General features: G+C 37.4%; 1 protein-coding gene across 2 annotated transcripts in view; it reads left to right on the top strand.

Moving 5' to 3' along the window:
• tesk2 (testis associated actin remodelling kinase 2) overlaps positions 1–27004 on the top strand; it is a 57712-nt gene that overhangs the window by 19252 nt on the left and 11456 nt on the right. The window contains exons 4-7 of one of the 2 annotated variants that reach the window (XM_012961315.3): positions 171–219; positions 6923–7069; positions 13060–13142; positions 22712–22796. In XM_012961315.3, the coding sequence (XP_012816769.2) occupies positions 171–219; positions 6923–7069; positions 13060–13142; positions 22712–22796 (364 nt within the window). 2 annotated transcript variants of the gene reach the window in all.

Below are 27004 nucleotides of genomic sequence, written 5' to 3'. Positions count from 1 at the left end.
TTCTGACTTGGGGTTAAGGGGAAACAAGTTGCTGTAAATAAGTAAATGTATTTTATCTCTAAAGAACTCTGCTTTATTAAATATTTTACATTGTTTCACATTAATTTTTGATGATTACCTTTCAGAAGCTTTAGACATTAAAGTTTTGTGTTTATTTCCTTTCCTTCTAGGTTTATGGGGGTATGTGTTCACCAAGGGCAATTGCATGCTCTCACTGAGGTAAGAATTAAATTATCAGCTATGAGACATAAAGTTTGTGTAATGTAGGTTTACCTGATCACTTAATAATTTAGGGACACATCCAGAAAATAATAGCTAGAAGGGCTGAACTAATTGCAGTTTAATTTAGGGGGAGTACATTATACTCTTCTAAACGAAGAAGGAATGTGCTTAGTCTTTTGAGCTGATATATTGAAAATTCCCAAAAGCCCTTCTAGTCCTGCTGATATTTATTACACAATATCTCTGTTTATGAAATGCTATTGCAAAACCTTTCAGTTTATTTATTTTTTTAAGCCAGGACATAGAAAATGTACATCCCTTCAAACATAGGATATGAAAGCAATGTCACCTCTATGATGTACGCTTAGGTACATATACATAAGTTATTACGTATATAAGTTATATACAACGAATTGTGAAGTGTACAGAGGAATTTATATGCAGACAAATAAGTCTGCATCTGATTTCTGTGTGCACAAACTGTAGTTTTTGTGCACAGTTCCTACAACAAATTAGAGGGGAATGTACAAGTCTACGCTGGTGAGGGAGAACTAAACACTGTAGGAAATGATATAGCAACAAAGAGCATTTGCTTCTCAGGGTACATTACCTAAGATATTGTTTCAGATTGTTTCAGTCTTGCTTTTGTCATTTTATAGTAGACTGGCATGTACAAAAAGCTGTAGTTTCTTTTTAAAAAAGTTCTTATTTACAAATGTTTGGTGTTACAGGTTGCAATGGTATTTAGTGTGTGGGCTTTTTGACAATTTTTTTTTTCTGCTGATACTATTCCATTACAGATTAATACAGATTCATTATGCCAGGATCAGGATTACATTTTTATTTAGTTGCTAGTTGAGAGCTGTCATTTTAAGGTCTAATATACTGTTTTTTGAAAAAAAAAAAAAAAATCACCAGCTTGGCAACCCTCTATGATCCCTGTCTGTCATAGATGCCATCAGGTTTTGTTTTATCGGATGAAGACTCAGCATTCACGTCTGACAGGCATGTTGTTTTGGATAGCAATCCTTTCATATAGTTTATACATCAGATTTTTGTATCAGTCCAATTATATTTTGACCCATGCGGCTACATCCAGACTTTTTTGCCCTGATTTATACAGTGTTACTGTCTTTTTGCAAAGTTATCTAACTTGTTAAATGCAGTGGGATCATTCTCTGATCTGTTTGGGGGGCAAAATTTTATTCCACTGGTGATGCGATTCAGTGTACTGTGTGTAGCTGGCAGGTTGTGGGCCATACTTATCAGCATTCGACCATAGACCTCCAGATGGAAGCCCAATCCTAAATTCACATTTCACTATATTAAAAATGGAGAGTACAGTGTGCATAAATTGGCAAGGCGGGTACTGCAAGGATGGAATATAAAACTATAGAAGCCAAGCTTTTTTCTTTTTATGTGATCGTAAGCACTTGTTGCATTTTGCTAAGAAACAGCACAGTCTGCAAGGAGAGCTGTCTCTTTAATAATGCAGCTATTTCTTTCTTCCTTTATTTTCTGACTTTCTCTTTATTGTGAGCACTTGTTGATATTGAATTACTCCAAACTATTTTTTCCTAGCTCAGTGTGTTTTATGAATTACTTGTATTATATTCACTTTGAGTCCTACATCCTATTATTTCTAAAGGCCACTCTGATGAGTCATCAAAGAAATCCCTATATATAACAACAAACCATATTTTCACCGGTGACCTAATTTGTATTCTAAATCATATGCCATTGCTTATCTTACAGTGTGTTCACACATAGGCCAGCTTGTTAGAGAGAACAACAATAGACAATAGTTGCATGGGACCCTCCACAATATAATTTATAGCCAGGTTTTGCCACCAAATGATGTCAAACTGGAAGCACTATAGAATTATTATGTATGTATGTATCACTTAGCAAATCGGTGCATATTAGAGTTGCCCATATATTACTAGGGTAAGGTCTTTGTTTAGTCAAGCCCAGCTTTGGGGAGAGGCCACAAAGGCCCAGGCCTGGAGCGGCATGCCACCCCTCCGCAACAAAATTTTTAAATTTGGCTCCCATACAGAGCAGTCGGCACATTCGCACGGGTGGAGGCCCTATTTTTAGTGTGGTTATTGTGTTGTAGTCTACCACCTTAAGGGGTCTATTCATCAAAGTACGAGTTCAAATCCTGAATTGGGAAAAATTCGGATTAAATAAGATAATTTCTGATGATCGCAAATATCATGAAAATGCTTGCGAAAAAATCATATTAGTCGCGATAATATCGTATTGGCGATCCGAAAGTCACTAAATTTTCGTATCCGAACAACCATAAACAGCAGGAAAACCTTTCTGACTTTGATCCTTCTGTGCTTGATTTTGGAAGCCTCCCATAGGACTCAATGGCACTCTGCAGCTTCAACCTGGCCAAGGAAAGTCACGATACCGAAGCTTGAATGAATCTGAAATTTTCGTACTCAGCACTACAATACGATTTTGTCGCAAAGTACGAAAAAGTCGCGCGGCTATACACACAGTACGATCAAATACAAATTTCTTATAATTCGTACCTGTCGTACTTTAATAAATAGGCCCCTTTAGGGGCAGATTTACTAATCCACGAACGGACCGAAAGCTTCCGAACGAGTTTTTTCGTAATGATCGTTATTTTTGTGACTTTTTCGGCGCCGGTGTGACTTTTTAGTATGTCCCGCCATTTTTCATCACCGTCGCGACTTTTTTGTATATTTAGCGTGACTTTTTCGTCGCTGTCGCGGCGGCGACAAAATAATCACGCAAAATACGATAGTCACAACGGCGCCGAAAAAGTTGCGACAAATACGAGCAATCGCGAGGGCGACGAAAAAGCGGCTAAATTTTCGTTTCCAATACGATTCTTTTCCCTTTCGGGATTCGGATTCATGGATTAGTAAATCTGCCCCTTAGTGTTAGGCTAATGTCCCACGGGGAAATGTAATCGCTGAAATTTTAAAAAGTGGGTTCCAGCAACATGTTGCTAGTTTTGTCTCTACATAGAGAACAATATAAATCGCCGGTACCTAAACAGACTATACTACTTCAAATCGCTTATCGCTTCAAATTGCTATGAGACCGTTTTTTGAGCGATTTTACAAAGAAGGCATTGCCATTCAAAACTATTGGAATTGCTACAATTTCCCCATTGCACTGATTGTAACTTAATATTTTTTTCCTTGTTATTTTGAGGACACGCAAACTTTTTGCCCTGGGTAAGACTATAAACATCCATTGGTTGTAACACAAATCCTTTTTCATCAGTCAACTGTGAATGAAGTTACAGTATCTCTTTGTAGCTGTAATTACCAGCCTAGAAAAACAAGTGCACAAAGGGATTACAGAGAGCAGAGAATTTCATTCAGTGTTTATTTATTCCCAGCCTCTTCACACCAAAGATGGCAATAATTATGGCACACAACCTATTGCTAGCTGACCTCTGATAAAAATTTCTATCCAAAACAGTGTTCTTTATAGCTGTTCTTTGTAAGCCATTATTTTGATTCTTGACAGTATGTCTAATTGCAGTTGTATATAAGGAATTTTATACATCCTGCTGTAAAATGTGTGTTTGAAAGGGAGGGAGATACTTGGCCATAGGAAAGCACATTGTTCCAGGTCATGGAATTTTGAAGTGACCTAATTGTACAGCAGTAATGCCTTATTTATAAGTACACAAATTTAATTGAGCCACGCAGCACAATTGACATCACTAAGTAGTGTTGATAGTGTAGGATACGATTTACATCCTTGTAAATGTCACTATGTGACTCTTAAACTGGTCAAACACCTTCAGATTTTAGTTGTCTTCCGACAAACGTCCGGATACTGATTATACATTGAAATGGAAAGATCGAAAACGAACATTCAGATTGCGATTTGTAGGATAATAGCAAATCAGAGGATATTCTGAACATAAAATAATTGGTGGACAACAGTCATACAAAAGTGATGTCCCAGAAATGCATTGTAGGTACAGTAAATCACCCAAGGATATAGTCAGATACACAATACATGCACAGATTTTATTGTTATCCAACCTGTTTGATCGACTAAACAACTGATCATGGTATGAAAATTATCAGAGCGATAATTCAGAGCCCACACAAGGTCTGAAAATTGTGTATGGCCAGCTTTAGGCTATGGGCTGGAGCCCAGAATTCCCTATGCTGTTTAGAGACTGAGTCCCCATCATTACCTTTAATTTGCCCTATTCTTTAGCATAAGTTCAGTGAATAGGGATTTTGATGAACCAACTTTAGCCCAACGTCTTAACACACACAGAGAATGGTTTCTACTTATCTTTAAGATAAATCAGTTGCAATGAAGGGGTGAAGAGGTGGTTGTTTTATACAGAGCTCCAAATTTCTTTAATCTAGCTCTGCTAATTGTAGGGAAGGTGCTTTGTTGCCTCCTAAGGCTAATATCACACAAGGCGTTTTCTCGTCAGGTAGAGAAAACAGCAATCTGCTTAGATCTTCCCTGTGGTCTGTGTGCACAGGCAGGTATTGCATTCACCTGTCTTAAATGGCATAGAAAAAAAAAACGAGACACTGAACAACCCTGATTTTACAAAGCAGCCAGTGTAATGTTCATATTTATTGTACATACAGATCTTCATTTGCTGCACAACCACATATTTCCAGTCTATGCAAGTGTCTATGTAGTGAGTGTTAAAATCCAAAACTATGACTGAAAAAAATCTCTTTTTCCAGTCTGTCAAATTCTTAACACCCACTAATCACATAGGATTATGTGCAATATGGCAAGTTTTTATTTGAATGCTTTTATGTGAATTATGATAAAAACAAGAATTTTTATAACTTTCATATAAAACTTTTCAAGTAAAACATGTCACTCACATGACTAAGACATACAGCATTGTTTGTTAAAGCTAAGCAGACATTTTGTGCAAGTACAGATTATGAAATTGCAATATGTTTTTGAAAAGTATACAGGAGAATTGAAGCATACTTAGAAGTAGGATAAGGTTGTATGCAATTGCTACTGTGATTTGTAACATGCAGTAGCTTGAAATGTGTCTCTTGACAGCATTGCAATGCTCCTCAAGAAAGGCCATTCCTAGATCGCTCTGAAACCAATTATTCACAACTCCTACACAACTATATATTATACCATTTCTTGTAGAGAGTAATAACATGACAGAAGACACCTTATGCACTTAATAGTGCTTAACATTTACAAATGTTTCCGATTATGGAGAGTGGCACCTCTAGAGTTCCACCTGGCCGGTAAAAATGTTGCTTGATATCAGTGTTATTAATAGGGGAAAAAACATTAAAATAGGCCCCACACAGCTTACTTTAGTCCAATTGGCTGAATTAGTGTGCCTTTTATACAGAGTTCATTTTTCAAAATTATATTTGTTGGGCTCTGATTTTAAATAACTTTAAATGTGAACAATAAAAAAATGAATACTTAAAGGAGAAGGAAAGGCTAGTAAAGAGTTAATCTCAAGCTGCAGGCATACCTTCAGTTGTCTCAATAGTGCCCTTAAGTCTCCCCATATTTCACCTGTTCAGAAGATCTGAAGCCAAACAGGAAGAAAAAACGCTAAGCTGTGTAAAGAAAGTTCCCATAATGCCTCACTCCTGCACAGACTCGGAGACCAAGTGAACATGCTCAGTGTGTAAGACTGAGTCAGCTTCCTGCTGATTGGCTCAGATCCACATTCCTAAGGGGGGGGGGAGTGAGTTCTTAGCATTCTTGAGGAAGGGGGGAGCAGGAAAGAGCAGAGAACAGAAAGGTGCGTATCTCTGGCACAGGAATTACAGACACAACTAATCTTTTTTCAGAGAAGTCAGTGCAGCGTTTCTGTGAGTGCTTATGGCTGTATTTACATAGACCTTTCTGATAAAGCTTACTTAGTTTTTACCTTTCTTTCTCCTTTAACCAGCAATATGTTTATATTACGTTAAGTGGCCTACTAAAGAATTCTACCATACCAAAGTATATGTGTATATGTATATATGTATGTGTGTGTATATATATAATATAATATAATATTGGTAAATATTGCCTTTTTACATCTTTTACCTCGAGCCACCATTTTGTGATGGGCTGTGTGCTCCCTCAGAGCACACCTGACAGGAAATAATACAACTCTAATTGTAACGAAGAAGTCTGGAAGCAAAAGACAGAACTCTGTCCATTAATTGGCTAATGTGACCTAACGTGTGTGCCCTTGGTTTTTTTTGAGTGTATCTTGAGGCTAATGTCCCACAGAGAGATTAGTTATCACTTGTTGGGAAAAGACAAGCGATTTGTCACTGGAACTCGCTTTTGAGAAATTTTCTATTCAGTGTGTGGCACATACTACTTATAGTATATTTTTATAAAAAAATGGTTTATTTAGATGAAGCTGTGTTTTACATATGGGCTGTTTTATGCGATACATTTGTATATTGTTTGTAGGTATTGTTTTCCTTTAACATGTAAACCCTGTTCTATCTTGATATAAAAAAACAAAATGTTTCTACTCTCCTTTATAAAGGATATGTGCTATTAAATGTTTTTGGGGGGTTTTTTGTCAATTAATTTTATATTAATTTGCCAAAACTCCTTTTGTATTTTTAAGATTCCTCATTCAGTTCTAGAGCCATTAGTCTTCATACAGAGTGTGTGTGTATAATTTATATGTTATATTTTTTTTTATTTTTCTTTCTTATAGTATATTAATAGTGGCAACCTTGAACAGTTGTTGGATAGCAACCAACACTTGACTTGGACAGTGCGGGTAAAACTGGCTCTTGATATTGCTCTGGGGCTTGCTTATCTTCACTCCAAAGGGATCTTCCACCGTGACCTCACATCGAAGGTAAGACTCCTGGTATATTTGGGCCTTTCAGTAAAAAGCTCATGTTTAATATTAAGCTTTAAAAAGTCATATAAATACATATTTACAAATACGGTTTTTAATTTTGGAAATATGCAGTCTTAAAAAGAAATATTGTGTTATCATACTTTCATTGTTTAAAATGATGTTGGAATTCAGCTAAAATAGGGTTAAAAGGGTTGGTTCTCCATTAAGTTAACTTTTAGTATTTTATAGAATGACCAGATCTTAGCAACTTTTCAATTCATTTTTAATTATTTTCATTTATTGCTTTCCTCTTCTGAATCTTTCCTGCTTTTAAAAGGTTCACTGACCTCTGTAGCCAAAAACTATTGCTCTTTGAGGCTACAATTTCATTGTTATTGTTACTTTTTATTACTTATCTTTCTATTCAGACTCACTCCTATTTATTTTCCAGTCTCTTATACAAACCACTGCCTGGTTGCAAGGGTAATTTGGACCCTAGCAAACATATGGCTGCTAAAATTCCAAACTGGAGAGTTGCTGAATAAAAAAAAAAATTCAAAAACCACAAGAATTCAAAAATTCAAAACACCACTCAGTACATTGTACTAAAAGTTAATATAAAGTTTTACAACCCCTTTAACCATTTAGGTTAATTTAACAGATATGTGTTTTGTATTAAATATAATTAAAAACAATTGACTGATAAACAAAATGGCTGTTAAATAAAGTAAATGAGACGGAAAAATAATTGCTGTGATACGGTAGACAATGTCAGTGAACATTTTGCATGTCGTAGCGCACGTGACTTACTGTTCTCTACATAAGCACCAATAAGATTAAACATCTGGCCCATAAATCAGAGTTATGCATTTATTTGCTTCTTCGATGACATTTATATAGAACACTGCTGTGAATAATCGTTCTCATTGGAGGGTGACAGATTTGCATGTGCTGAAATACCAATTATAATGCAAAAGAAAACATGAAATAAAATGATCCTGTCAGACTAGCTCTAGTCATTTATTTCTCTGCTTATGGCGCTTGTATGGCAAAACTGCTATACAAGGGACACTGCATATGCATGCTACAAAATGTAATTAGGTTTAACACACTGGGGACTGTCCTGGAACCAGTTTCTGTATACTGAGAATTTTAGCAATGACACCTAATTAATTGTATTACAGAAGGTGCTTAAACCAGCACAGATTATGCTGCTGGCCACATTCTGGGTCATGTCCAACCTGACTGTAGCCCTCTAGATATGGGCCAACTACAAAACCTTGTATCCCTATAGATTCAGACCCATCCCACGTGGGATGTACACTGTTTAAGTAGCAAAAACACTATATAAATTGCTTTTTTATGGCACTGTAGGGTGATATTGTTTTACTAATACTTTTCGTACTTATTCATAAAGCACCCACATATTCTTAAAGGAAAAGGAAAGGCTAAGTCACTTAGGGGTGCCAAAATGTTAGGCACCCTCAAGTGACTTTAAGCGCTTACCTTGTACCCCTGTTAGGAGAAAACCACACCAGCCATGGGTACCTGCAGCAAATGCTACCTCTTCTGTGTTCGCGCATGCGCAGTAGAGTGAAAAGCCGAACTTTAACAAGGGCCCAGGGATTTTGCCGGCAGAGCGAATACAGAAGGAGGAAGCGCTCACTACAGGTACCCTGGGCTGCTGCGGTTTTCTCCAAACAGGGGGTACAAGGTAAGCGATTTAAGTCACTCGGTGGTTCCTAAGATTTTGGCACCCCCAAGTGACTTAGCCTTTCCTTCTCCTTTAAGCTCTGTATTTGCATTTTAAACATTTGGTTGGGCTGCTCCATAATGTGGAGGCAATATCATTACATATGACAGCTTTTTAAAAGCATAATTTATACCTGCTTAAAGTGCTGTATGCCTTGCATTTACAGTACGGTGCTAACAATTTGTGATGCAGCCGGGTTTTGCAAGCCTATATACTGAAGTGTACTTTAGGGAAATCTATTGACGGCGTCTGGGGGCAGGGGGTTGCCGAGTCTATAAAGAACTGTAAATTGTGACATGGGGTTTTATAACTGACTGTTAAATAGAATTGCTTGAAAATGCAAATGTGGCAAAGAAGCCACACTGTAACTGGGGCAGTAAATCTTGAATATGTGCACAATGCAGCACATTAAATAAGCTATTAGGATAATTTATGTTGACAAGATTAAAATGCCTTGTTTAATATAGAAACATCTTATTTTATTTTGAAAATTTATGTATGTGCCTTTTGCATGGCATGGTTTGCACCTTGTTCTACTTACAATGTATTGCCATACAGTAGAATAGCTATCTTGTTTAGATTCCCCAGTAATGCTTTATGATACTTCTAAAGAGCTGTGGGGCACAAGTTATCTGGGGTATTGCCACACAATAACTGTCCTATAGTTCTTGCCCAGGGATGCATTAAGGCCTTGGTGGGCACTGGGCACTGGGCAAAGGTCAGAATGTTGGTTCACTCCTCTCCTCCAAGGTTCTAAACAATGGTAGGGGAGAGCAATGCATGGGAGGGGATGGAGCAGAATTGATAAAAGTCAGCAGGTGACATGGAAGGGGGATATTAAAGTAATGCATTCTCAAATGCCTCATTTTGCCAAGAATAATTATCTATCCACAGTGTCGGACTGGCCCACCAGGATACCAGGAAAACTCCTGATGGGCCCACTCCTGCTCCTGACCATTTGGCCTTCTTCACGGTCATTCCCTATTTCTGAATGGGAATAAAGAGGAGAAATAGATGGAAGAATAGATGCTAGCATGTAAATAAGAGACTAGGAGAATAAAGAGGTTGGGAGAGGAAAGGAGGTAGTTTGGAGAGTGGGTCTATGGTCTAAGGTTTTCTGGTGGGCCCCTGTGGTCCCAATTTGTTGTGTTAATGTCCATGTACCTAATTATATGTTTATAAAACCAATCATATAACATAACTTTGCTATAATGAAGCAAGGGCCAAACTTATTAACGTGCTGTGAAGAAACCAGTGCCGCTTGTATTATATGCCAATTCACTGAAACTCAAACTTGTTAATTTGAGTTGAAGTGAACTCAAATTGAAGTAGCACACCCATGGCCTCAAAGAGAAGCTCAGCACTGGTTTAAAACAGCTACTTTATAAATAGGTATTTAGATTTTTTTTTTGGTGTAAAATGAAAAAAGTTGTTTTTAATATGCCCCTGAATATGCCCAAAAAATATTTTTAAGTCGGAGATTAGTTGCCCGTGACAACAAAGATTTGTCACTGGGCTACTAATCTCCCTGTGTACCCCTGCCCTTAAGGAACTTAAATTATATGTGTATCAGCAGATATTTTTTCTAGACAAGTTACTGCTTGGTAAAAATATCTTGGGACTTAAAGATTTAACAGTTTTTATTTTCCATATTGAAACAATTTCGTTCCAGCGCAGCAAAAAAATTGGAATCCAAATAAAAGCATTGATAAATTATGGAAATAATACAGATACAGGTAAAGGACCTGTTATCTGGAAAACCATTATAGGGAATTACGGGAATTAAATAGACTCCGTTGTAATCAAATTAATTAAAATTTTTCAGTTTTCTTTTTCTCTATGACAAAGCAGTACCTTGTACTTGATCCCAACAAAGATAGGATTGTTCTGCTTCTGATAAGAATTAATTATATTGGGTTTATTTAAAGGAGAAGGAAAGGTAAAAACGAAAGCTGACAATACAAGCCCCGATATAATGGTACGAAACATAGTTTTGCGCGATTTTCAGACCATGTGTTGGCTCCAAATTATCACCCTGATAATTTCCATACTGTGGCGATTGGTCATTTAGTCAACAGGTTAGAAAATTTCGATCGGATCTGTGCATGTCTGGGGTATCCTTGGGGCACCTACAGTGCATTTCCAGCAATTCACTTTCGTACGACTGATGTCTACCAACTATTTCATATTCAGAATATCCTCCGATTTGTTATTTTTAGGGTTTTATCCTACAATTTCAGTCTGAATGTTAGTTTTAGATCGTTGCATTTAAACGTATGATCAAAATCTGAACATTCAATCGGAAGAAGACTAATATCTGAACGTGTAAGTCCACTTAGGTAAGCTTTAACAGAAAGGTTTATGTAAATACAGCCATAAACACTTACAGAACTGCTGCTCTGAGTGAAAAGAAATACCACATTTCTTTCCTTTTATTCTTTATACATGATGTTCTGTGTGACACTTCCTGCTCTCCTTCAGGGCACGGCACAAGTCTGCTCAGTTTGCTTCTCTCTTCCTTTCCTGTTTCTGCTTTAATTTGAGCTTCCAACAGCCAGAGCTGCAGCACAAAAGTTACTAAGACCAAGCTAAAATGGCAGCTGAAATATTAAAGGAGTAGGAAAGGTAAAACTAAGTAAGCTTATCAGAAAGGTCTATGTAAATACAGCCATAAGCACTCACTGCGCTGTGTCCTCTATCAAAAGAAACACAGGATTTTTTGTCTTTGCCTTTTGTGTAAACATGTTCTTTAGTATAAGACTTCCTTTCTCAGAATAAGCATTCATTGCTGGGCCCGAGTCTGCCCAGGTCGCTCCCCCCTCCCATAAGAATTCACCCCCCCTCCAATTAGAATGTATGATCTGAGCTACCAGAGCTAGAGCTTCAGCACCAAAGCTACCGAGACCAAGCTTAAGTGGCAGCTGCTATCTCAAACAAACAGAGGAAGCTTCTAGGGCTGTTAACTCAGGTATAGTAAAGCTTTCTGCAGAATAAATGTAGCATTCTAGCTTGTACTATTCTGACTAATCTGTTGGCAATAAAATGCCAAAATGCCTTTCTTTCTCCTATAATGTTTAAATGTTTTTTAAGTAGACTTAAAGGCATGGTGATCCAAAGTACAGAATAGGGTTCCAAGGGGAAATCCTCCACCCTGCAGCAGCAGCCAACCCTTTCAGTATAATCTTTAGGCAATTGTGAAAACTTAATCTCTGATTATTTAAGACTCCCATAGTTGTAGAAGTAGTTTTACCACATTTCCGCATAGCTTGTCTATATAATGTTACATACAATCTTATTTTTTTTTTCCATCCACTACTGCTACTTGTAGCAATAATCTTTATTTCAAGTCATCTGGGTGGAAGTTACAATTTGGGCCTTTGATCCTCAGTGTTTTCCTGCTAGAAAGTTTTGAGGTTTTTTTTATTAAATACACTTTTGCATACAAATATGCAAGCAACAAGAAAAGAAGCAAACAAAACTGAGTCACAGAGAACAGGGTGTGTATTAAATTGATCACCTTGTGTGTGTGTGTGAATTACAAGTAATAGGGAAATGTGATACTTATGTTTTGATAGCTGTTTGCCCTGCAGACTTTGTGAGGCACTCTGAATTCACATGCTTTGCTGGCTGCACTAAATGAATGGTTAATCTGCTTCCCAAACCAGCTAAAAATATTTTAATTACATATGTGATAAGATTGCAATAACAAAAATGATTTTCCATAACAGAGGGTAGAGGTCTACCTAAACATCAAAAAATTGTTTGAAATGATGATTAGTAGTACACATTGTCTCAATGCAAACATTAAAAAGCATAGAGCAAATTCTTCAAAAAACTTTGTGCATGTATTGGTAAATATTACCAAACCTATGGTGGAAGGAAGGATCTAGTCTTTCCATTTAATAGTAATAATAGGACCATAAGCGATTACAATCACTGGGGGGTGCCTAACATTTGGCTGCCACCAGTAATTTCTACCTTTCCTGCTCCTTTAACCAGTGTTTTTTTTTTTTTTGTTTTGTTTTTTGATTACATGGGGCTCCTGCTTGGACTGATAATGTAATTTCTATCAAAGATATATTATTATCTTGTGAAAAGTTTAACCTGCTTTTGGTGGTTCACTATTTTTCCCCTTTTTTAATTAACTTTTTTCCTCAGCTTTACCACTAAAGAATTTCTAAATGTTGCGTGTGTGTTTAAAATCACCATGAAGAAAGCTTCCTAATTGTTACGTAATTTTGTTTTGTTCCAGAACTGTTTGATAAAGAGTGATGAAAGCGGATATTCTGCTGTAGTGGCAGATTTTGGGCTGGCAGAAAAAATCCCAGATTACAGGTAAGTGAGTCATATGCAGTACTGTTGATGATTCCTCATTAAATCATGCATTATATAAAACAAAATACTTTGCATGTGTTTAACAGGAAATACTCCGGCTCTTTCAGTATTTTACTTTTAGTTCTCTACTCCACTCAGGGAAATCCAACTTCCTCAGGTAAAAATGGAATTTGCAGTCATCTTAATTTGAGGACACACCCCCAACAGAACCTCTGATTCTAGATACAGCCTGTGGTAAAATCTTTCTGAGAACTCTAAATACATTTGGCATAATTTATGGCCAGTTATGCTTAATACAAGAGTTTTAGATACTCCAGGTTTAGGTTTTTCTTTGTCACCTCCCGTACATTTATATAAAAATCGCACAAAAATAGCAGTCCTCTTGTGGGTTTTTATGATGCAATTTAACAGTTCCTGCTCTTTCAATTGATTACTTATACACTTATACATGGTGGAAGAACGATTGGCCCCAAAGTCAGAGAAAGGCCTACAAGATAATCTGCCTTCAGATTGGTCTGTTTATATGGTGTTAAGGTAAAAAAGGTTTAAATTGCACAATACGAGACAACAGCACTGGGATCACTTATCTCGAAACCAGTAATTCAGAATGCTTCAAACGGTGTCATGGCCAATTCCCGCAAAGCCCATTTTAACCAAGTAATAAATTGTTACAAGTTGCCCTGTAATAATTAAACAGTAGCTTGTACTTGACCCCACCTAAGCTGGATGAAATCATATTGCTGGCAAAACAATCACTGCCCGAAACATGTTGCGTGCTGTGGTCTGAAATAAAAAGTATTTTCAGCAGATATTCTGCTTTATGGTGCTCTCCTCTGTACTTGGGATTGTGCTGAAATGCTCAGCGGGTGTGCCTTTTGAGGATTGATGCATCGAGTCTGAACGGTAGGTTGTGCGGTTGAATACCTATACCTTGATCCGTCAAAACAATCCTGTTGGGCTAATTTAATGTTTAAATAAAAAGTCTCTGGTAAGGCTTCACCTAAAACACATATGTCAAACATATGGCCAGTACAAACAATATGATTGTATCGGCCCGTGTAGGGGCAGCAACGAGGGGCATGCCTGACTGATATCTGGTCTGAAATTGGGCAGATATTGATTGGGCAGGTTAAAAGATTGTCGGATTGGGGACCGCATCGGCTTGTTGATGCGGTCCCTGAACGCACTGCACCCATTGCCGCTGTTATAATTTGATTGGCCAAACGATCGAATAAGCCTACATTTGCCCTATATTGCCCACCAGTAGGTGGGGATATCGGGAGAAGATCCGCTCACTTGGTGATCTTTGTGTATGGCCACCTTAAGACTTAGTATTTTACTAAGTATCTTAATAAAAAATTTGGCCCATGACTTAGCCTGTGTTTTAGATTTCGGTTCCCTTGTGTGATTTAGTTTGACACTGATCTAAAACATAAAGTGCAGTCTTGGTCTCCAGTGCTCAAACAGAATATTATTGAATTAGAGAGGGTGCAGAAAAGGGAAACTAAGCTGATAATGGACATGGAAAGTCTCCGTTATGAAGAACGACTGACCATGTTCCAATTGTTTTTGCTGGAAAAGAGGGGTATGCTAACCTTCTCTATTGCTTTAATCCCAGCATGTCCTTCACAGGAGGCTCCATCTAAATATTTAGAAAAGTTTTCTTACAGCAAGACCTGTGAAGTTTTCGAATTCGCTCCCTGAATCAGTTGTACTGGCAGATACATTAGATAGCTTCAGGAAGGGGTTGAATGTTTGGTGATCCAGTTTCCAGAAAAGACCCTTATCCAGAAAACACCAAGTACCAAATATTTCAGATAATAAATCCCATACCTGTAATAAAAGATTGGATAAGTTTCTAAGTAGTTTCTAAGTCTACTAAAGAGTTACTCTCCTTTCACAGGCATTCCTCCAGTGGTGTCATCCGTGTATTTAAAGGAGAACTAAACACTAAAAATAAATATGGCTAGAAATGCCATATTTTATATAATAAACTGACTGGACTGGCTTAAAGTTTCAGCATCTCTTGTATTAATGATATAGGTCTTTGAAGCTGTCACAGTAGCTTCCTATCTGGGATTCTGTTAGAACTATCTGGGGCAGTGTACATGCTCAGTGCGCTCTGAGGAGTTGTTTAGAAGCTAAGGCTTAGGGGTTGTTGCAAATTATCAAGCAGAAAATGATATGACTGTAGTATAAGCTGATTCTACAGAGTTAATTATTCAGTTCTGATGCAGTTGCCTGGTTTCAGATCTGTCATGTAATGTGAATCTAAATGAATTACTAATCTACTAATCAGCATTTTACTGTTACATTTATACTTTATTTATGCAGTATATTGTGAGTCAGTCCCTAAGCTCAGGTAACTGACAGCAGGACAGAGCATGTGCAGGGAATCAACAGAAAAGAAGATGGGGAGTTACTGTGGAGGCATATGTGGAGGCACAGATCTTCCCTGCTAAAGGGCTGTGGTTACCTTGGGCTGGTACAGGTATCGGACCCCATATGCGGAAACCCATTATCCATAAAGTTCTGAATTATGGAAAGGCCATCTCCCATAGACTCCATTGTAATCAAATAATTCACATTGGTTTCCTTTTTCTCTGTAATAATAAAACAGTAGTACCTTGTACTTTGGAGGCATAACAGTCCTATTGGGTTTAATTACTTTTTAAATCATTTTTTTAGCAGACTTAAGGTAGGAGATCCAAATTACGGAAATACCTCTTATCCAGAAAACCCCAGGTCCCGAACAGTCTGGATAACAGGTCCCATACCTGTACAGAAATATAAATGTACAACATTTCTGCCCTACTTCTTTAGTTAGGCTATAGTCTCTTCTATTTCAAGCCCTTTTTAGGATCATAAGCCTCATTGTAGAATAAACCCACTGAGTTAAGTAATAGAAATACCTATAATGAACCCCTCCTTCAAAAAGACCAAGACCCAGGAGCAAAGTTGTTAGAATCAGAAAGCAGTGCATGCACATTTAGAATTATTTGTGAGCATGTTTGTGAGCAGTTTTGTTTTACTTTTGTGAGTGCACGGGATTTTGTGATGTGCTCGGGTCAGGGGGTGGTTTAATATTGGCGCATAGCAATGGCAGCCATGACCAAGGATGAATATGTGCACATTGGGCACAGGAGGAGTACTGCAGAGAATTTTGATAAAATAATTTAGCAATCAGGTACAGCAGGGGGGTTGCTACCACATACTACAGGTTTGGCAATTAGGCTTTCCTTATTCTTTAATACAACAGAGCACAAAGCATTAGAGGTAGAATCAAACTATTCGAAATTTTTACAAAACCACAGCACGCTCTACAGACCCTTTTTAGCTTCCTTTTTAATAACCACATGAGAGAGAGACATCTGTTTTCTGCTTTTCTTGCCTAGGGAAATTATAGAAATGTTTAAATAACTCTTTAACATCTAAAGGGACAAAGCTACCATTGGTTAAAACAAGCAATTGTGGAATTTTAATGTGTTTAAAAAGATATTAAATGGAAATTTACCCCATCCTAAGTCCATTGGCTAATGGAGTATTTTGTAGTTAAGCGCTAAGCCCCATTTTTGGGACTTGCTTGCAATTTCATTAAAAAAAATTGTATGCTTAAAATGTCAGGGCTACAAATCTGTCCTACTGCAGTTGTTGCTGCATTATTATGGATATTTGACACCATCCCATTTATTTGTTCCTCCGTTCAGTGCAAGGATGATAGAAGTATGGGACAATGGTAGACACTGTTTGGCCTTCGTTTAGATATACTGTGTGTGTGTGTGTGTATGTGTGTGTGTATATATATATATATATTATATATATATATATATATATATATATATATATATATATATATATATATATATATATATTTATATATATTTATATAATATATATATTTATATAATATATATAAAAAATATGTGTGTGTGTGTGTATATATATATACGTATTTTTTTAATTTGCAGTACAAAATTGCAAATGCAATGTAACTGTCACAGGAATACTAAACTGATAGAACACAAGTAACATTTCCCATCAGGACTAACAGTTGTGTGAGTGGGTTTTACTTACCTACCTCTGTTTGATTTGTGGGTTGATTTTTAGTTTCCTAAGTTAGTCAGTCAGCGTATGACATCTATAAAAGATACATGCAGCATGGTGGGTTATTAACTGGTTAATATACTATATGCCCAGGAACTGTTTCCGGCTCATGTAAACTGCATTGTTAACTAGCCATACAGCTTGTCTGCTTTTTGCCTCATAGCATAAGCACATAAAGCCAGATCTAAACTTAAACCCACGGTAGTTTATAGTACTCATAAATATTTGTCTGTTTTCTTGGTTCACGTCGACCTTTTCATTTGTTTTGTGTATTTGCATTTATGTTTGGGTTGGAGTCTACTGAAACTCATGTCATTTTAAATTGTCTCATAATGCAGCTTGGGGTGGGGACAGTTTTGGCTTCTGTAAGGGGGGCAGGTGTGTTTTAAACCCAGAGCAACCATTTTTTCACCACTTTTATGCATCTTTTGCTTATGTTTGCCTTTCTATATTATTTTCTCTAGCCTAAAATTTAAAATTATATTTATTACAGTAGTAATAGGCAACTAGAAATCCAGTCAGTTTCCTGTCAACTTTTATTGTTCTCACTTTTGCAACTTACCACTTTGAGTTTGCTGTGGGTGCTAAAAGTTCATATTGCGCAACCCAAAGTTTTATTGATGTATATTATTATTTTCTTGACATCAGCTCGAGCATAAAGTCCAGGTAACGAGTGTCATTAGATTTACAATTTTTTTTTTGTTTTCTTTTCCCTCCCCTAATCTAGTAATCACTGCACATACTCTTGGAGAAGCACATGCTTTTGCTATATTTAAAAAGTTTAACCTTAGCAACCAGGTGTTTGTTAAAGTGACTCAGCAAACCAGTTGCAGTATTTCAGACTGTAGACTTTTTAGTATTCATTTTCCTATTAATACCGTATATACTCGAGTATAAGCTGATCCAAATATAAGCCGAGGTACCTAATTTTACCTAAGAAAACTGGAAAAACTTATTGACTCGAGTATAAGCCTAGGGTGGGAAATGCAGCCGCTTCTGCTAAGTTTTAACATCAAAATAAATACCAATAAAATTACATTAATTGAGGCATCAGTGGGGTATATGTTTTTAAATATTTATTTCAAATAAAAACAGTAAACTAGCTCTGTAAGCAGAGAAGAGGGTCAACAAAAACAATATGAGTACTACCCCACGCTCATTGCGCATTGGCAAACTGGCAGCAGACCCAGTCCCAGAGGAGATGTAAGGGGAAATAAGTATTGCTAGTGGGAGCCTAGGCCAGGGCACTGGAGGGTCTGGTTGTGGGTGGCCTAATTTGCACACAAAGACACAAAGGAGAGAGGGTGCTAGTCTAGAGGGACCCATGGCACCCGACTCGAGTATAAGCCGGGGGTGACTTTTTCAGCACATTTTGGGTGCTGAAAAACTAGGCTTATACTCGAGTATATACAGTAATTCTTTCAAACTAAGAGTTCATTGTAAGCTAAACTTCACTTTTCTGTGTCAAAAGCCCTTTCAAAAAGTTTACTAATAGTGGTCACAGAACAAAATACTAAATAATGTAGACACCTTAAAAGGCAACTGAATACAAGCTTTTAATTTTATATGGCTAGTGGGCTATTTGAATTTTAAGAGGGCATTAAGCTAAACATATACACTTTAAAGGAAAGTTAAAATCGTTGGGGGTGCCAAACATAAATGGCTAAAATAATATATGGTAAGCACTTTCAGATCTGACAAACAGGTTGATAAAATAATCCTTTACAGTGGTTATCCAGAAACCCATTATCCAGAAAGCTCCAAATTACGAGAAGGCTGTCTCTCATAGACTGCACTTCAATTAAATTAATTAAATAAATTCAGATTTTTAAAAAATGTCCTATGAAACCATACCTTGTACTTGATCCCAACTAAGATATAATTATCTCTTACTGGTGACAAAACACTCCTATTAGGTTTCATTAATGTTTAATTGATTTTTTTTTTTTTTTAGTAGGCTTTAAGTTTGGAGATCAGTGTTCCCTTTAAGCTGCCTTTTGCACACAAGTTTAAAATGTCTGCACAAATTTTTTTTCCAGAAAATCCCAGGTCCCTAGCATTCTGAATAACAGGTCACATACCTGTATTGCAAAAACATAAGGTATAAAAGCCTTACGCATTTCATGCTATTGCATCATAGGCTTGATCTAAAACTACAGGTATAAGACCCGTTATTCGGAATGCTTGGGACCAAGGGCATTCCGGATAAAGGGTCTTTCTGTAATTTGGATCTCCATACCTTAAGTCTACTAAAAAAATTAATAAAACATTAATTAAACCCAATAGGATTGTTTTGCATCCAATAAGGGTTATTTATATCTTAGTTGGGAGTCTATGGGAGACGGGCTTTCTGTAATTTGGAGCTTTCTGGATAACGGGTTTCCAGATAAGGGATCCCATACCTGCACAAATGAGGAATATTTAAAGCCAAATGCACCAGTCATTTGGCACTTATTGGTGCTTATTGGTGCTTAATTGCAAAAGAAAGGAGTCCAAAAAGAAAATTATTTTATAACCAAAGTATATTATTTATAGCAGCAAGGCACATCAGACTCACAAAAGTAAGTCCTTTAGGTTGAAAAGAATTATTAACATTTATTATTAACATTTAGTTATAAAGCACCAACATATTCCGCAGCGCTGTACAATAAGTGGGTTACATACATCGGACATACAGAGTCACATATAAATCAATCAATAACCAATACAAGAGGTGAAGAGAGCCCTGCCCAAAAGAGCTTACAACCATCAGTACATTTTTTTTTTTCTTTAGGACAGTGTAAATCCGAAATACGATTACAGGTTCATTCTGTTAGCATTTTTAGAGGTTTGACCAATAACATTTCTTGTTACAATAAATGTACTGTTTTCAAATGATATTCTTTTTTTTATTGGTCTCCGAGGAAACAAATGTGTCACAGTTGCAAAAGTACACATAGAGTTTAGCAATAAATGCCCAGCCAGTTAGTGTGTTCAGCTGCAGACCATTCTGAAAATGTGGTTATTTTCTTCTTGCCAACAGAAATACACGATATCTAAAGCGTTTAGCAGCTAATTCCATTTGTATTACAGCACGGAAAAAGCCTCACTGCTTGCCTGTGTGGCTTAATTCAATAGACGGCTTAGATGCAAGCTTATTGCAGTAGGATTTTGTTTCCCATTTATTTTCAGTGAATTGCACCTTTACTTATTATAACCCTGTGTATTTAAGGTTCAGTAGCAGCAAAAAAAGACTCATGGCACCTCTTTCCTATTTTAAAGCATCACAGAAATTAACAACTACATCCTGTAGTTTTGTAGATGGCTTGCATTTGACTTTTCTTTTATTTGGTAAAAGTACACTGTCATAAATGGTTTATCAGTATCTGCTACATACCAAGCCCTGGCCTCTATAATGTCCTGAGCTACAAAGCAGCTTATTTCAACTAGAGATAAAACCGTGTCAGAAGCAAATGAGAGAAAAGGCTCCCTTTCTAACAAAGGTTTATCACGAGGCGGTAAAAACAGCCCAAAAAACCCTCTGATCTAAAATGTTCATTAAAAGCATTTTTGATATAGAAAGTATTCTCTTGCCTCATAAAATTCACATAAGACTTTGGAAAACTTTGCTGCTGCCATTGAAGTCTTGTTAACGTAATTTCTGGTGTGCAAGTGACCTGTGTGCCTTATTCTTTAGGCACACGTGTGCTGCAGCCATTGTCGCAGGGTACTGTGGGAAACTTGGAGCTAGGTTCATCTGTGCTCAATTTGAAATGGGAGGCAGGAAAGACTGAGTGTTGCTGTGCACAACTATACAGAAGTGCTATGAGTGCATTTGAAACAAATTGAAATTCCAGTGGTGTTGCATAAGCCAGGGGGCATTACGGCTTCATAATTTCTGTGGTGTGTGAGTGACACGTGCACTTTATTCTTTATACACAAGTGTGCAGCACCCATTGACACAGAGGGAACCCTAGAGATTCAACTGTGCTCACTTCAGAATGGGAGGCAGGAAGGACTTTCCTGTGCATAATTATAAAGAAGTGCAAGGAACACATTTTAATACCTTTTAATATTTTTACGTGCAACTAACTACGAGTAAATCTGTGCTTCTTGCAGTAAAATTACCCCAAATGTTTCTTTAGGGGAACTGAATTGAGCCAAAATTTGTCAAAAAAAGCATTTCTTGCATACCCCCCCTGCCTTGGTTTACGACTTTAAACCTATGTTGAGAGTACAATATATACAATATACAAAGGCGGTGCAAAACTCAATCAGTATGTTGGCACTTTTCCTTGTAGCTGCAGTGTGGTGGTGGGGCGTACCTTTTCTCCAGGCATTATGTTATCAGAAGTGTAAAAAGCAATACATTATGTAAGTCTTGTGTAAATTCATGCAATTATTCATTCTTTTTTGTATATTTGACCCCCTCCTGATGGCCACATAATATTGCAAGACAAAAAATATAAGCAATAAATATTTAATACTCTTAGGGGCAGATTTACTAATCCCACGAATCCGAATCCCGAAAGGGAAAAAATCGTATTGGAAACGAAAATTTTGTGACTTTTCCGTCGGCGTCGTGATTTTTCTTATTTGTCGCGACTTTTTTGTTGCCTTCGCGATCTTTTCGTATTAAGCGATAGTAAACGGTGGAAAAACCAATCCAATTTTTTTGCGACAACGACGAAAAAGTCGCGGAAAATATCCGAAAAAGTCGCGCCGGCGATGAAAAAATCGTGGGACATAAGAAAAAGCCGCGACTGCAACGAAAAAGTCGCAAAAAATACCGTTCATTACGAAAAAACGCATTCGGGCCGTTCGTGGATTAGTAAATCTCCCCCTTAATGTTTAGCACTTATTCTGACACAGAATCAAATGACAACTGAGAACTGGTGACTGTGCTAAAGTCACAGAAAGGCATTTTGCTTGCACAGCCTATTCTCTTTATCCATGTAAAGTCAGTTCTTGATTTCATTCCTGTATGACTTCCAGGTAAATGTTTTTATGATTTGCCACATTAATGCCACCTAGAACACTATATTTATTCTGCAGAAAGCATTACCATACCTGAATATGGTAATGGTATGCTCTAGAAGCTTTCTCCGTTTGTTTAAGACAGCAGCTGCCATTTTAAGTAGCTTCCTGCTACAGCTCTAGGCCTTATAGCTCAGATCTCACATTCCAAAGGGAGGGGGGAGGGAGTTCTTAGCATTCTCATGGGAGGGGGGAGCAGGAGAGAGGAGAGAACTGGGCAGACTGGCCACAGGAATTAAGGATTTTTGTGAGAGAAACGTGTTTACAAAAAAGAAGACAAGAAATCCTGTGTTTCTTTTGATAGAGGACTCAGTGCAGCATTTCTGTGAGTGCTTATGGCTATATTTACATAGACCTTTCTGATAAAGCGTACTTAGCTTTTACCTTTCCTTCTCCTTTAAGCAGAAGTTCTTGTCAGAGTGGTTACTTTCCTTGTGTGTCTCTTTCAGTGAGGGAAGTGAGAAGCTTGCTGTTGTTGGGTCACCTTACTGGATGGCCCCAGAAGTTCTGAGAGATGAACCCTATGATGAAAAGGTGGGTTCAGACATATATGTATAGAAAGGCGTCTTTTATATATAATATATAATATATATAAAATATATATATATATATACACAGACACATTTTTATTTTTCATTTTTTTACTGTTTCCATTTATTTGTGCAAACGTAAAAGTTTACAATGTCAGACCTTCTTCAAAAGCTTAAGGCTTGTATTAAATGGACTTCACAACCCCAGATTTTCAAGCAAAATTGTGCTTAGGACTGGTATATACCTAAGTGGGCATAATTTTGCAAAATCACTCAGTATAGGCATGGGACTTGCACCTGCTATGGGAACCCACCCTGGAACACATTTACAGCTCTCGCTGTCGGAAAAAAGGTATGGACCATTATACATGATTCAACTCATCCTGGCCACTGTCTCTTCCAGCTTTTGCCATCGGGAGAGATATAGAGTTTTGAAAGCTAGAACAAATAGGATGAGAAATAGCTTCTATTCAAAAGCAATTATGGCCCTAAATATGAAAGATTGATGTATTGCCGATATTGTTGCTAAATGCTTTCGCTTTGAGTTGTTCTTTTTGCTTCTGTAAATTTTGTTGTTCACGTGACAATGACAATAAAGATATTCTATTCTAAGTTCCAGTAAAACGGGAACTCCAGCTTCCGAACCAAAATTAAGAGCCCCACACAACACAGAAACCCCTAATTTACCTATCACTGTAATCTTTTCCTTTATTTTGTTACTCTTTCAAATTCATCACGTTCACTAGGCATTGATAAAATCAGTGGAAAGCAGTCCATGAATGTTTGATTTCCTCTTTTAAGTAGGGATGCACGAATCCAGGATTCAGCTGAATCAATGCTCCTGGCCAGACTGAATACTCAAAATCGCGTGACTTTTTGTCACATAAACATGGAAGTTTAAATTTTCCCCCTGCGCATGTGGTTCTCTTCAGCCTTTCTGTATCCTAATTTGCATACACAAATTATGACTTAGTGTTAAGTTTGGTATTCGGGTGAATCTTTTACGAAGGTTTCAGGATTTGGCCAAATCCAAAAATAGATTTGATGCATCCCTATCTTCAAGTAGTGGATATGAGAACATTTAGTGTGCTGTACTGTTACCATATAAGCAGATTACATAAATTAATAAAAATCTATAGGAATAACACAGTTGTATGGTTCCTCCAGACCAGCACTACTGCTAGATATTATCCTGTTAGGGATAGGGTACTAAAATTTGAATTTCACGCATGGCGGAAATATTAATAAGAAAATCATCCTATAGATCCCATGTGATTAAAGCCAGGATGGCCTTTAGCATCCTTTTAAATTACAGGAACTTTTGGTTACAGACAAGAAATTTCTGAAAAGATTTTAAAGAAAATCTCCCATCACATTAAAAATAAATTTTGTCAACCTATTTGGAAGAGGATCTGGCTGTCTCCAATGTGATGGTGTGTTGCCTGCTTGCCCACTAATAGCTCAGTGGACCAGAAAATGCCTATGGAAGTAATTTGCAGAAGCCCACATTGGCTCATTAACACACTCCTAGCTTGAGCTCATTGTTGATCTTTTTAATAGTTTTAGAGCTCACTGTGTGCCTTTCCTCAGTGAAGTCTTTATTAAAATGACCAACAATATACTAATTGTTTACAGAGAGCAATAAGCCTAATGATTCACTTTAATACATTATATAAAATCTTATTTTAAAGTCAAATGTCTGCTTGCCCCATAAAGGCTACAGTCTGTCAGGAGCTGAGATACGCTAAAAAAAAAAATCTTGTAAGGCTAGAGCATAAGTAAGCATTGATAGTGCTTTTGCTGACAGCTAAAAAACTAAGAATCTGTTAGTAGACGATGTGGGTCAGTAGACAGGAAGCCACTTTTGTGGTTCTTGAAGCTCTAGAGGTGACAGGTGGGGGCAATAGATTGCTTTGACCATGATCAGTTATGGTAAAAGATGAACTGTGCATCAGAGAGAAACAAGTATTGAAGGATATTTGTGCACCTCTTGAGCGAAGGTTGGGGTTCTTCCAGTAGAAGCAGGACCGCAGTAATTAATTATAAACAAAATTACAGTGGCAAAGCTACTCTAATATGTAGAGTAAATAAAATACTCCTTATTGTAAAATAAATAGTGAATAATGTATCCCCTATTGTAAAATATAATAAACAAGCCATAAACATGTTTTCAATTATATCCTTGGAAATGGTGGATATTAAAAGACAACTTGCAGTTCCATGACCTTTATAAAAGCACCTAGTCTTCTTTCAAAGGAATGTTGGTTGTCATGTAATATTGCTACAAACACAGTTACATAGTTGAGTTGAAAAAAGACCAAAGTCCATCAAGTCCAACCCTCTAGCTCAGGGGTCTGCAACCTTTAAGACATAAAGAGCCACTTGGACCCGTTTTTGAAAAGAAAAAAAAAACTTGGAGCCGCAAAACCATTATAAAACAAATCTAACACTGCATATATTGTTTCTTACCTTAATGCTATATAATGTGCCAGAGTCCAGGCCCCCCTATAATGTGCCAGAGTCCAATAGCCCCCCTATAATGCCAGAGTCCAATAGCCCCCCTATAATGTGCCAGAGTCCAATAGCCCCCCTATAATGTGCCAGAGTCCAATAGCCCCCCTATAATGTGCCAGTCCAATAGCCCCCCTATAATGTGCCAGAGTCCAATAGCCCCCCTATAATGTGCCAGAGTCCAGGCCCCCGTATAATGTGCCAGAGTCCAATAGCCCCCCTATAATGTGCCAGAGTCCAGGCCCCCCTAAAAGTGTGACTTACCTCCTGAGAGCGAATCACGCGCCTTCCTTCAGCCCAGTCCTCCTTACTGCAGTCTGGCTTCAGCCCGGTCCTCCTCTTCAGCGCAGCGGCGGCGCGATGACGTCATCGCGGTCCGGCGGCCTCTCTGATAGGCTGCCGGCCAGCGGCAGCACACACATCATCCTCCGCGGAGAGCAGCGCCTGAAAAGCCACTGAAAGACTAGTCACTAGTCTTTCAGTGGCTTTTCAGGCGCTGCTCGCCGCGGAGTATGATAGTCACCAGTCGAGCCGCACCTAAGGCCAAAACGAGCCGCGGGTTGCCGACCCCTGCTCTAGCTGTGCAAATATAATACACACTCTTACCGACCTATCTGTACACTCACATATATAAACTATCTATACTAACTGTAGCTTTTAGTATCACAATAGCCTTTGATATTATGCTTGTTCAAGAAATTATCCAAGCCCCTTGTATAGGCATTAATACAATCTGCCATCACATGGAAGAGCATTCCACAACCTCACTACCCTCACCGTAAAAACCACCATATACAAGAATATGCCACCATGCATGGTAAGGATGATTAATGCAATATGTTTGAGTACAGCAAAAGGGAAAACCATCAAGCTAATGGCATGGTACAGTGCTCTAATGGAATGTTTGATTTTGCAATGCAGCTGTAAATATCTTTTCTGTTTGTGGCATTAAAGCCTTCTTGTATTTACTAAGACTTAAGAAGGGTGGTTTTCTTGTACAATAGAAGTATAGATACAAAAGGCCATAGTAACAGTCTTTGAATTTACAAGTCAATATTTTTTCCCTATGTTGTCAGATGGAAATTCGTGAAATTCCTCAGAGGCTAAACAAATAGTGTTTGAGCATTGACTGGTAGTAAAAGATTAATCTTTATACCCATGTAGCCAGTAAAAGCATAGGACATTAGGAGCGTTTCCAGATCCTTATCATTTATATTGTTCAAACAAAGCAGTGGCATCTTATTTCTAATTCAGGCTTCAAACCTGATATCAGCAAATTATGGATAAACTCTGAGATGCCAAATTCATTTTTAAGTGCTCCCTGTTCTGTACTTTTACACCCAGCAAGCTATTGATTTTTTTTCCGTCACCAAATTTTATTTTGCATCCAATCTAGAGTATTGACAGCACTTGGCAAATTACTAGACCCAGGATCAATGGCAGTGTATGTAGTGACATTGTTTGTTCCAGTGACATGTTATTCCAGTAAAATGCATTTGCTAAGCCGACAGAAAGCTTAAAAAAAACAAAAAAAAAAAAAAAGCATTATGTTTGGAGAGGAAAAAGTAAAGGATTTTTTAAAAATAAAAAATTGTATTTTCTTTTAAAAGATTCTTGAATAGTATAAACTATACTATAACCTAAACTATAAGTTTATATTTCTATATAGACAACAACATTTGAACCATATTTTTGTCCCTA

Source organism: Xenopus tropicalis, chromosome 4, assembly GCF_000004195.4.
Source record: "Xenopus tropicalis strain Nigerian chromosome 4, UCB_Xtro_10.0, whole genome shotgun sequence".
Lineage (NCBI taxonomy): Eukaryota > Metazoa > Chordata > Amphibia > Anura > Pipidae > Xenopus > Xenopus tropicalis.
This window is presented reverse-complemented; position numbering and strand designations above follow the sequence as displayed.